The sequence below is a fragment of the Cebus imitator genome, unplaced genomic scaffold (genome assembly GCF_001604975.1).
Source record: "Cebus imitator isolate Cc_AM_T3 unplaced genomic scaffold, Cebus_imitator-1.0 Scaffold18, whole genome shotgun sequence".
Lineage (NCBI taxonomy): Eukaryota > Metazoa > Chordata > Mammalia > Primates > Cebidae > Cebus > Cebus imitator.
In genome coordinates, this window is record NW_016107333.1 from 6,174,872 (window position 1) to 6,187,819 (window position 12,948).

General features: G+C 48.7%; 1 protein-coding gene across 1 annotated transcript in view; it reads left to right on the forward strand.

Annotated features, from left to right (window-relative positions):
* LOC108292451 (fer-1-like protein 4) overlaps positions 1-12,948 on the forward strand; it is a 45,522-nt gene that overhangs the window by 17,948 nt on the left and 14,626 nt on the right. Inside the window, 15 exon segments of the mRNA XM_017513404.2 lie at positions 2,758-2,910; positions 3,923-4,076; positions 4,204-4,328; positions 4,732-4,866; positions 4,961-4,993; positions 4,995-5,135; positions 5,563-5,679; positions 5,773-5,934; positions 9,133-9,331; positions 9,462-9,520; positions 9,609-9,740; positions 10,889-10,931; positions 11,021-11,121; positions 11,199-11,336; positions 11,434-11,550. Of these exon segments, the coding sequence (XP_017368893.2) occupies positions 2,758-2,910; positions 3,923-4,076; positions 4,204-4,328; positions 4,732-4,866; positions 4,961-4,993; positions 4,995-5,135; positions 5,563-5,679; positions 5,773-5,934; positions 9,133-9,331; positions 9,462-9,520; positions 9,609-9,740; positions 10,889-10,931; positions 11,021-11,121; positions 11,199-11,336; positions 11,434-11,550 (1,809 nt within the window).

Below are 12,948 nucleotides of genomic sequence, written 5' to 3' on the forward strand. Positions count from 1 at the left end.
TTTTTTTATAAAGACGGGGTTTCACCATGTTGGTCAGGCTGGTCTTGAACTCCAGACCTCAGTTGATCCACCCTCCTTGGCCTCCAAAGTGCTTGGATTACAGACGTGAGCCACCACGCCGGGCCCGTTTTTTTCTCTTTTTTAAGACACGGTTTCACCATATTGGCCAGGCTGGTCTTGAACTCCTGACCTCGGTGATCTGCCCGCCTCGGCCTCCCAAAGTGCTGAGATTACAGGCGTGAGCCACCGCACCTGGCCAGAAGTTCTATTTTTAAAATAAAAATATGGACATCCAAGCCCGGGTGCGGTGGCTCATGCCTATGTCACAACTGCTCGGGAGGCTGAGGCAGGAGGATCACTTGAGGCCAGGAGTTTGAGCGTGGCTTGAACTGGGCACCATAGTGTGGTTGCATGCAATCTGGGCACCATAGTGAGGCCTTGTCTCTAAAGAAAGAAAAAAAAAAAGAATATGCAGATGTTTCAGCACCATTTGTTGAAAAGATTTCTTTTCCACATTGAGTTGTTTAGGTTTCTTAATTGAAAATCAGAAGACTCTGTAAGTGTTTCTATTAAATTTTTTATTTCAATCCTTGTACTTTCTTTTTTTTAAAATTTTTTTTATTTTTATTTTTTGTTTTGAGTCAAAGTCTTGCTGGAGTGCGGTGGTGAGATTATGGCTCATTGCAGCCTCGAATTCCTGGGCTCCTGGTAGTCTTCCCACCTCAGTCTTCCAAGTAGCTGGGACCAGAGGTGCATACCACCACACCCGGCTAGTTTTTGTATTTTTAGTAGAGATGGGCTTTCACCATGTTGGCCATGACAACTCAAACTCCTGACCTTGTGATCTGCCCACCTCGGCCTCCCGAAGTACTGGGATTACAGGTGTGAGCTATCATCCATGGCTGGTCTTTTCATTTTTTTTATTTTTATTTATTTTTTTGGGACAGAGTTTCACTCTTGTTACCACTTGACTTTGCTTCTGCCTTAGATCACCTTACACTAAAATTTGATGTGAAGCAACATTCCGGCACTGTGAGAAAGTCAGCTGTGGTTATTCTTTTCAGGAACACATTTTCAACTCCTGGCTACTCCCATCAGCCGGGCAATTCTCCTTGTAGATCCCTGGGTGGTGTGAGTAGGGCAGGTTTATTTATGGGTTATCTTTATCCTCAAGGCATCCTTCTTTGGGATCCTAGCTTTCAGGGAGAGGGAGAAATCTACTGGTAGACTCCTGTCCTGAGTGGGGTCTGGGTTCGCTATTATGTCTTTACTCACTGTTAGGTCATGGAAACCTGGCACACGCCCTTGTGGCAAAAGTGACTTTAACGCTCTGCTGACCTCCCCAGATTCCCATGGTCATTTAGAAATTGGTCTGATAATTCTTGACTCTTATTATCTCATCACGGACTTTAATAAAAACATTTCTTTTATTAAATTAATTTTATTAAATTTTAATAAAATTTAAATTAAATATTTTATTATTAATTTTATTAAATATTTAATTAAAGGCCATGGTGAGATAATAAAAGGCATTTTAGTTGCTTTTGGTGAGAGGTAGGTCTTAATTCCTGGCTCATAATATCCATGGAAATGGAAGTCTGGCATGATGGTTTTGAACGGGAAGGAGAGGGTCAGATTTGTGATTTGGAGAGATTAGTTCTACCTGTTGTGTTTTTGCTTACTCAGTGATACTTTTTTTTTTTGAGATGAAATCTCATTCTGTCGCCCAGGCTGGAGTGCAGTGGTCTGATCTCAGCTCACTGCAGCCTCTGCCTCCTAGATTCAAGTGATCCTCCTGCCTCAGACTCCCAAGTAGCTGGGATTACAGGCGTGTGTCACCACGCCTGCCTACTCTTGTATTTTTAGTAGAGATGGGGTTTCACCATGGTGGCCAGGCTGGTCTCAAACTCCTGACCTCAGGTGATATGCCCATCTTGGCCTCCCAAAGTGCTGAGATTGTAGGTGTGAGCCACCATACCCAGTCTCACCCACCACACCTGGCCTCTCAATGAAATTTCAAGTCCTCCTGTGTGCCAGACTCTGTATTAGGCCCTGGGATCAGCCCCTGCCATATTCCTTGCCCTCTTGAGGCTCATATTCTAGGGAGACAGACACTACATCTGAAAATGAATGTGAAAAATAATTATGATCTATAGGAATTGATAAGAGGTTACAGAGGCTGAGAGGTAGAGGAGAACCTGCTTGGATAAGATGGTCAGACAAGTCTTCTCTGCAAAGACAACATTGCAGCTGACACCCACAGGATGGGGAGAAGCCAGCCAGCCATAGCAGAGTGGATAGGAAGGGAGAGCTCAAGGCAGGAAGACTGCTTTGGAGACTGTCACAACTGTCTAACAGTGGGTGGTCTCTCAGCTGGGCGTGGTGGCTCGAACCTATAATCTCACCACTTTGGGAGGCTGAGGCAGGAGGATCACTTAAGTCCATGAGTTTGAGACCAGCCTGGGCAACATGGCCAAACCCCATCTCTACAAAAAATAAAACATTAGCCAGGTGTGGTGGCGTAAGCTGATATTCCCAGCTACTCGAGAGATTGAGGTGGGAGGATTGCTTGAGCCTGGGTGGTCAAGGCTGTAGTGAGCCACGATCATGTCACTGCACTCCAGCCTGGGCAACAGAGTGAGACCCTGTCTTGGGGAGATCAGAGCTGGAGTGGCTATTTGGTCCATTCAGTTCAAGCTGTGAGAGCAAGAGGTGTCAGCTCCAGATCCACCTCTGTGACCAGTTCCCCACCCACAGCCCCAGCCACCCCTCCCTGACGTGCTGGTCTGGATGCTCAGCGGGAGGCGCCGCGTGGCCTGGGCCCGGATCCCTGCCCAGGATGTGCTGTTCTCTGTGGTGGAGGAGGAACGCGGCCGGGACTGCGGGAAGATCCAGAGTCTAATGCTTACGGTGAGGGGGGCTGTGAGTGAGGGGCCGGGAGAAGTGGAGTGGAGCTCATAGGCCAGGGGTAGGCATGGGTGGAGGCCTGTGCTTCCCAACCAGGGGCTCCTGAACGCCTTCCAATTGTCCAAAACACCAGAAACAGATTGTGCCTTTGCCCTGGGCAGCTTTGAAATCAGATAAACCCCAAATCTTCCTAGCTCTGGGCTTGTATGGGCCCTTTTGCTAACTAGACCCTGATAAGCAGGGTACCAAAAATGAGAGTGTGTGACTCACCCCTTAAAAGTGTGGCTGGTCTGGCTGGCACGGTGGCTCACACCTGTAATCCCAGCACTTTAGGAGGCTGAGGTGGGTGGATCACTTGAGGTCAGGAGTTAGAGACCAGCCTGGCCAACATGGTGAAACCCCGTCTCTACTAAAAATACAAAAATCAGCTGGGCATGGTGGCGCATGCCTGTAATCCCAGCTACTAGGAAGGCTGAGGCAGGTGAATCACTTGAACACGGACGGCAGAGGTTGCAGTGAGCAGAGATCACACCATTGCACTCCAGCCTGGACAACAGAGTGAGACTCCATCTTAAAATAAAAATGGTGCAGCTGGTTCTTTTTTTGTAGCAGGCCAAATATTTCTAAATGAAGCATCCCTGGAAAAGATACCAAAAAGGGTCCCTAGCAGGGAGAAGCCATGACCCTTGCGGTTGGGGACAGGGAATGTGAACATGTTGGGGTGGAGGGGATAAAGGTGGGAGAGCAGAGCTCAGAGTGTTGTTAGGGGTCTGTGGTGTGGGGTACAGAAAGTGGCAGTATTAGGGCAAGAGGTGTAGGGATTGAGCATGCGAGGGTCATGGCGTAGGGTGGAGGGCAGGAAGAGGATCAGGCTGGGCATGTAGGGAGTGGACTGGGAGCTTGGCATGGTGTAGCGATGTGCAGTACAGTGTGCCCTGGAGAAGCTGGATTGCTAGGTCTAGCTGGGGTCATGAGAGGAGGTATCAGGGCTTTGACATGCCTTCTTTACACACAGTTACCCGGGGCACCCCCTGGTGAGGTCTGTGCCAAGCTGGAGCTCTTCCTGTGGCTGGGCCTGGACAAGCAAGCCAAGGCTTGCACCTCCGGGCTGCCCCCAGACCTGCTGCCCGAGCCCTCGGCCAGGCTGCCCTCCAGCCTGCACCGGGATGGTGAGTGCAGAGGGTGGGCAGGGCAGGTATAAGGCCCACCTCGCTCTCCACACAAGTTGTGGGGCTGAGTCAGGGGACTCTAATGATCTCCTGAGCAAATGTGGCAGCTTCCTTGCCCTCACCCCAGACTTTAGCTACTTCCAGGTCCGGGCTCACTTGTACCAGGCCCGAGGCGTGTTGGCAGCAGATAACAGTGGCCTCTCAGACCCCTTTGCTCGAGTCCTCATCTCTACCCAGTGCCAGACCACACGGGTGAGGGCTGGGATGGCATGTGGGTGGAAGGGATCCAGGAGGCAAGGTGGGGTGGGTCTAAGCTTTCCCCCAAGGTCCCAAGATTGTCTTCCCACCCTGGGTTTGCAGAGCAGGCCCTACCTTAGTGGGGTAATGTAGAGCCGGAGGTCTTAGGGGTGAGAGGCTGTTTTCTAGGGTTTTTAGGCCTAGACTCTGAGGCTGGCCAATTGCAATAGGGAGGCAGGGCTGGGAAGGGGCGGTGGCAACACCTTCTGAAGATGCCTTCGTCTTCGTCCCATCTCACTCCTCTTGTGACAACCAGTTACTTTATCCTTCAGAGCAGGGATGCTCACATGACATGGCATGCGTGTTGGGAGACTTCTCCTGACACCTGCTGCTGCCCTCTTCCCTGCCTGGCCCCAAGGTCCTGGAGCAGACGCTGAGCCTGCTGTGGGATGAACTCTTGGTATTTGAGCAGTTGATCGTGGACGGGAGGAGGGAGCACCTGCAGGAGGAGCCTCCATTAGTGATCATCAATGTCTTTGATCACAATAAGTTTGTGAGTGTGGCCTGGGCCCTCCCTGGGTCCCTGGCCCGGAGTTTCCCCCTTGATGCTTGCCTTCCCTTTGTCTTCACTGCCCTCCTCTCCCTAGGGCCCCCCTGTGTTCCTGGGCAGGGCACTGGCCCCCCCCAAGGGTAAAGCTGGTGGAGGACCCATACCAACGCCTGGAGCTGCAGTTCTTCCCCCTGAGGAAGGGACCCTGGGCAGCTGGAGGGCTCATTGCCGCCTTTGAACTCATCGAACTGGACTACAGTGGCCGACTTGAGGTCAGCATGCCCTGGCATGGCTGGCACAGGCTGTGAGCCCAACTCATTAATCCATCAGGGCATCCAGCCCCAGGGAATATAAAATATGAGTGTGTCCCAGGGCCAGCCCCTAGGTCTCTTATCCCCAGAGAATACAGACTGCAGCTCTGTCCTGAGACCACATCATTGGACCACTTGATCCCAAGGCACATTGCAAGTATTCACGTGTCAGGTTCACCTTGTTGGGCCATCTTGCATGCCTCAGACACCTCCCTCCCTTCCTACACTCGGCTGCTTCCCCAGACCCCCTCCCTTCCTCCAGTCCAGCCTTGGCCGGTTCCCCTGCGTTTATACTTCACCAGCACCTCTCCTTTTCCCCTCCCCACACCTAGGCTTTCCCTCCTTTGGCCTGATTCTTCTTTGTCCTCTGAACTTTTCCCTCCTACAGCCCTTTGTGCCCAGTGATGTGGAGCCCCAGGATTTGGCACCCCTAGTCGAGCCCCTCTCTGGACGCCTGTCCCTTCCACCCAATGTGTGCCCAGTGCTCAGGGAGTTCCGTGTTGAGGTAGCACCAGGTACTCAAAGCCCCTTGTGCCCCCACATCCGGGTGCCCGTTGGGCTGGTGCAGGCCCCTGAATCTCCCACTTCCTGACCCCAGGTGCTGTTCTGGGGTCTTAGGGGCCTTGGACGTGTGCATCTGTTCGAGGTGGAGCAGCCCCAGGTTGTACTGGAGGTGGCTGGGCGATGTGTGGAGTCTGAGGTCCTGGCCAGCTACCGTGAGAGCCCCAATTTCACTGAGCTTGTCAGGCATCTGACCGTGGTGAGGCCATGGGCTAGGGGACAAGGAGGGCAGACTAATGAAAGAGGGCTGTGGATAGTGACTTTCTACCTGGTTATCTTAGATTATCCAAGGGTCAGCAAACTCTCTGTAAAGGGCCAAATAGTAAATATTTTATGCTTTGAGGGCCATCCAGTCTGTTGCAACTATTCAACTCTGCCATCATGGCATGCAAACTGCCATAGATAATATGAAAATGAATATTTACAGAACTGACAGCAGGCCAGACTCTGTCTATGGGCTGTAGTTTGCTGATCCCTGGATTAATTCATGGACTTGTGGTGCTCTCTAGGTATTACTGATGCTCTACATCACCTCTTGAACAAGCCTCCTTGATTATTTTCTGTCTATCCGTTATTGAGAATAGGGTATTGAAGTCTCCAACTATTACTGGTGAATTGTGTATTTCTCTCTCCAATTCTATAACTTTTTTAGTTTTTGTATTTTGAGGCTCTTGTTAGGTGTATATGTTTATAATTGTTGTATCTTCTGGATGAATTGACCTGTTTACCATTATAAAATATCTCTTTGTCACTAGTAATATTTTTTGTATTAAAGTCTGTTTTCTCTAGTGGTATAACTACTCCAGCTCTCTGTGGTTACTATTTGCATGATATATCTTTTCCTATACTTTTACTTCATTCTTTACGTGTCTTTGAATCTAAAGAGTATCTCAGGCTGGGCATGGTGGCTCATTCCTGTAATCCCAGCACTTTGGGGAGGCCAAGGCAGGCAGATCACCACTGAACTCCAGCGTGGGCGACAGAGCAAGACTCTGTCTCAAATTAAAAAAAAAAAAAAAAAAAAGCCTACTACTATTTCACAGCCTACTTCAGATTAACACTTATTTAGTTCCAGTAAAATATACAAACTTTTCTGCAGAAGATGGAGACCATCCTGGCTAACACAGCAAAACCCCGTCTCTAATAATAATACAAAAAATAGGCTGGGGGTGGCGGCATGCATCTGTAGTCCCAGCTACTCAGGGGGCTGAGATGGGAGAATTCCTTGAACCCAGGAGGCGGAGGTTGCAGTGAGCAGAGATTGTGCCACTTCACTCCAGCCTGGGAGACAGAGCGAGACTCTATCTCAAAAGAAAAAAAAAAAAAAAAAAAAGTCTGTCTCAGCATGGAGTTGCATCTCTTTTTTAATGCAATTGACAATCTCTGTCTTTTAATGGTGTTTAATATGATCACACTTGGTGCTATTATTGGTTGAATTTACATCTGCCATTTTGCTGTTTGTTTTCTATGTCTTGTGTATTTATTGTTCCTCTTTTACTACTTTCTTTTGCATTAAATAGATGCTTATTATAGATACACACACACACACACACACACACACACACACACACACACACACACATAGATAGATAGATAGATATAATTTTTTTTTTTTGAGACGGAGCCTCACTCTGTCGCCCAGGCTGGAGTGCAGTGGCATGATCTTGGCTCACTGCAACCTCCACTTCCCGGGTTCAAGCAATTCTCCTGCCTCAGCCTCCCAAGTAGCTGGGAGGCTGCCACCCCTGGCTAATTTTTTTTGTGTTTCACTACAGATGGGGTTTCACCATGTTGCTCAGGCTGGTCACAAACTCCTGAGCTCAGGCAATCCACCCACCTTGGCCTCCCAAAGTGCTGGGATTACAGGCATGAGCCACCATGCCCGGCCTATATTTTGATATTTATTAGTGTACTATTTTAATTTGTTGATTTTTACTTAGTAGTTGCTCTAGGGATTAGAATTTGCATACTACTATTTCACAGTCTACTTCAGATTAATTCTAATATAGTTCCAGTAAAATATACAAACTTTTCTGTGGTATAGCTCTGTTTCTTCCTTTCTCTTTTGTGCTACAATTGTCATACATATGTGTATATATCTACAAATACATAAAATAAACCCATCAATACAGTAGTAAAATTGTTTCCCTTAGGATCCATTGATAGATATGGAATTCATGAGTTAAAGGCCATATATATATATTTATATATATATGGCCTTTAACCCTAAAATGGCCTTTAATAAAGATAAAATAAACTGTAATATATATATTTTTCCCTCCCCCGTCCCCCATAATATATGTTTTAAGACAGAGTCTCACTCTGTCAGCCACACTGGAGTGGCGTGATCTTGGCTGACTGCAACCTCTGCCTCCCAGGTTCAAGCTATTCTCCTGCCTCAGCCTTCCAAGTAGCTGGGATTCCAGGCACCTGTCCCCATGCCCAGCTATTTTTTTTGTATTTTTAGTAGAGACAAGGTTTCACCATGTTGGCCAGGCTGGTCTTGAACTCCTGACCTCAAGTGATCTGCCTGCCTTAGCCTTCCAAAGTGCTGGGATTACAGGTGTGGGCCAACATGCCTAGCCAAAAAATATATATATAAAGTATATATATAATATATATATATATTATATATATACATTTATATAAAGTGTGTGTGTGTGTGTGTGTGTGTATACATATATCTATATTTTAGAAAGGGTCTCTCTCTCACTCTGTCACTCAGGCTGAAGTGCAGTGGTGCAGTCTTGGCTCGCTGCAACCTCTGTCCCCTGGGCTTAAGTGATCCTCCCACCTCAGCCTCCTGAGTAGCTGGGACCACAGGTGTGCACAACCATGCCTGGCTATTTTTTTATGTTTTTGGTAGAGACAGTGTCTTGCCATGTTGCCCAGGCTGGTCTCGAATTCCTGAGCTCAAGCAATCTGCCTGCCTCAGCCTCCCAAAGTGCTGGGGTAACAGGCGTGAGCCACCATGCCCAGCCTCTGACAGCACTTTGTTTTGTTGTTGTTGTTTTATAGAGATGGGGTGTCACCATGTTGGCCAGGCTGGTCTCGAACTCCTGACCTCAGGTGATCCACCCATCTCAGCCTCCCAAAGTGCTGGGATTATAGGCGTTAGCCACTGCGCCCGGCCTCTGACAGCACTTTGTAGGCTCCACGGTACTTATGTATCTATTATGTCATTTGATACTTAAAGTAGTCTTTTGAATCCAGGATCGTGTCCCTTTTTCAGCCAGGAAACAGGGTGAGAAGGCTTAGCAGAGGTTACACAGTGAGGCTATGACACGGCTGGGCTTAGAAAGCAGGTGTAGATGTATTTTTTTGCTCCTTGTCTCTGTGACTGCCTTTCCCTCTTCCTCAGGTCTTCAAAGACACAGTTTCTCTCTTCCACCCCCAGGACTTGCCAAAGCAGCCTCACTTGCAGCCCCCACTCAGCATTCTGGTGATTGAGCGCCGGACCTTTGGCCGCACAGTCCTTGTGGGTTCCCACATTGTCCCCCATATGCTGCGATTCACATTTTGGGGACATGAGGATTCTCCTGAGGAGGAAGGAGAGATGGAGGAGACAGGGGATGTGATGCCCAAGGGACCGCAAGGTGAGAAGCCTTCTCCTTCGGGGCCCCAGACAGAGGCCCCTCTGATTCCTGGCAGACGTGGCTCCAGAGGCCCTCCGATGGTGTATGGAGTCTGACTAATCTCCTCATGCTGCCATGTCTCCCCTCCCAGGACAGAAGTCCCTGGATCCCATCTTGGCTGAAGCGGGTCTATCCAGACAGCTCCTGAAGGTGATGGGGCAGAGGAGCTAGGTGGAGAAGGGACTGGAAGGACTTAGGATGGTACTGGGTTAAAGGGACAAAGTCTGTTCTTCCTCAGCCTCCTCTGAAGAAGCTCTGCCTAGGAGGCCTCTTGAATCAAGGCCCTGAGCTGGAAGAAGACATCCCAGATGCGGAAGATCTCAACTGGTGGTCTAAGTACTATGCATCGCTGCAGGAGCTCCAGGGGCAGGTGGGGGAAGAGAAGGGTCCCAGGGATGGGGCTGGGGTGTAAATAGTAAAATGAATGATCTTTTAGCTGGGCATGGCAGTGCATGCCTGTAGTCCCAGCTACTTAGGAGGCTGAGGTGGGAGAATTGCTTCAACCTGGAGGCGGAGGCTCCATTGAGCCAAGATCATGCCACTGTACTCCAGCCTGGGCAACAGTGAGATTCTGTCTCAAAAAACAAACAAAAACAAGAAAGATCTCATTCAAGGTGGAGCTCTACAGTTTTTCAGAGTTCTTCATTGCAGTCATCTTTTCTTCACAATTCTGTAAGCTGGGAATTATTATTTGAGATGGAGTTTTGCTCTTGTTGCCCAGGCTGGAATGCAGTGGCGTAATCTCAGCTCACTGCAACCTCTGCCTCCCAGGTTCAAGCAATTTTCCTGCCTCCCTAGTTGCTAGGACTACAGGCACATGCCACCACACCCAGCTAATTTTTGTATTTTTAGTAGAGGTGGGGTTTCACCATGTTGGTCAGGCTGGTCTCGAACTCCTGATCTCGTAATCCACCTGCCTAAGCTTCCCAAAGTGCTGGGATTACAGGCATGAGCCACCGCGCCCAGCCCAAAGCTGGGTATTATTAACTCCATTATCTAGAGCTATGTTGTTCAACAGAGATATAATATGAACCACATATGTAATTTTAACTTTTGTAATAGCCACATTAAAAAAGTAAAAGGAAACAGTTGAAATTAATTTTAGTAACATATTCAAAATATCATTTCAAGCCTGGGCATGGTGGCTCATGCCTGTAATCCCAGCACTTTGGGAGGCCAAAACAGATCACTTGAAGTCAGGAGTTCAAGACCAGCCTGGCCAACATGGCGAAACCCCATCTCTACTAAAAATACAAAAATTAGCTGGGCGTGGTGGTGGGCACTTGTAATCCCAGCTACTTGGGAGGCTGAGACAGGAGAATCACTTGAACCTGGGAGGTGGAGGTTTACAGTGAGCCGAAATTGAGCGAAACTCCGTCTCAAAAAAAAAAAAAAGCAAGTGGCATACACAGCTGGAACTTGAATGAACGAAGGTTTCCCAGCTTTCTTGGAAAAGCGGGTAGACTCAGGAGTTGAAGGGGATGGGGAAGAATCTCTGGGTCTGTTCTTTAATTTCAGCACAACTTTGATGAAGATGAAATGGATGATCCCAGAGATTCAGGTAAGAGATCGGACTTTTTGCTCCGGTTCCATCTGCCCATCCCCTGCACATCCAGGTATTTCTGACTGGAGCGTTTTTGCTATTTCCAGATGGGGTCAACCTCATTACTATGGTTGGGGAGGCCCATGACCAGGGTGAGGCTGAAGTTAAAGGCACTGTGTCCCGAAAAAAAGCAATTGCCACCCTGAAGGTGACTGGGTACTGGAGAGAGGAAGGTCTCCTTTGGGTTCTGAACATTGGACTGTCACTGAAGTCCTTGGCTTTTAGATCTACAACAGGTCTCTGGAGGAAGAGTTTAACCACTTTGAAGACTGGCTGAATGTGTTTCCTCTGTACCCAGGGCAAGGGGGCCAGGATGGAGGTGGAGAAGAGGAGGGATCTGGACAGCTTGTGGGCAAGTTCAAGGTACATTTGGGGAAGGAAAGCGGAACCGGGGAGCCCAGGCGGGGATTCAGGAGCACAATTCTCTTACTAGAGCCTTTTCTGTCTCCCCACAACTCAGGGCTCCTTCCTCATTTACCCTGAATCAGAGGCAGTGTCGTTCTCTGAGCCCCAGATCTCCCGGGGGATTCCACAGAACCGGCCCATCAAGCTCCTGGTCACAGTGTATGTTGTAAAGGTGCCATAGCCCTGGCACACCTCCAACTATAGCTAAGGTAAGGTACACAAAACCTACAGAAGGAAGGCTTGGGGATCACAGAGTCCAGGTTCTTCATTTTTCAGATGAGAAATCTTAGCCACAAAGTTAGAAGATCGCCTAGGGTTATAAAGCATGCTCACAGCAGAACCAGAATTTGGAGTTGGTTTCCTAACCCCTGTTCGTAGTTCAAGTCCTGTAGAATGGGGAGTACAATTCTAGGATGAGGGCAGGGCTGAATCTCAGGCTTCCGAAGACTTGTTACCTTTGTCCATTGGTGCAGTTTTCATGCTGAGTTCAGCAGGGCCTTGAAATATTCTTAAGGATATCTCAGGGAACAAGGGGGAATGAGTGGGTTGCTCCGCCCTCCACTCCCTGTCACCAGAGCAGATGCTGTATTTTTATCTGTTTTAAATGTAGGAATTCTGACTAAGGCATAATTTGAAGAAATATTCTCTTTTTATTTGAGATAGGGTCTTACTCTGCTGCCCAGGCTGGAGTGCAGAGACACAATCATGGCTCACGGCAGCCTCAACCTCCTGGGCTCAAGCAATTTTCCCACCTCAGCATCTCAAGTAGCTGGGACGACAGGCATGCACCACCATGCCCAGCTACTTTTTAAAAAACTATTATTTGTAGAGACAAGGTCTTACTATGTTGCTCAGACTATGTTGACTCAAACTTCTGGGCTCAGGGGATCCACCTATCTCGGCCTCCCAAAGTGCTGAGATTACAGGCATGAGCCACTGCACCCGGCCTTGAAGAAACATTCTATGGCACTGTTCTACCATAATGTAATACTCTTAGTGCATAAATTAGTAGAAGTTGGTCGGGCATGATGGCTCATGCCTGTAGTCCCAGCATTTTGGGAGGCCAGAGTAGGCAGATCACTTGAGGTCAGGAGTTCAAGACCAGCCTGGCCAACATGGTGAAACCCCATCTCTACTAAAAATACAAAAATTAGCCAGGCATGGTGGCGCATGCCTGTAATCCCAGCTAATCAGGAAGCTGAGGCACAAGAATCACTTGAACCCGGGAGACAGAGTTTGCAGTGAGCTGAGATCGCACCACTGCACTCCAGCCTGGGCAACAGAGTGAGACTCCATCTCAAAATAAATAAATAGCTGGGCATGGTGGCTCACTCCTGTAATCCCAGCACTTTGGGAGGCCAAGATGGGCAGATTGCCTGAGGTCAGGAGTTCGAGACCAGCTTGGCCCAAATAGTGAAACCTATCTCTAAAAATAAATAAATAGAAAGAAGTGGAGGCCGGGCGCGGTGGCTCACGCCTGTAATCCCAGCACTTTGGGAGGCCGAGGCGGGTGGATCACGAGGTCAAGAGATCGAGACCATCCTGGTCAACACGGTGAAACCCCGTCTCT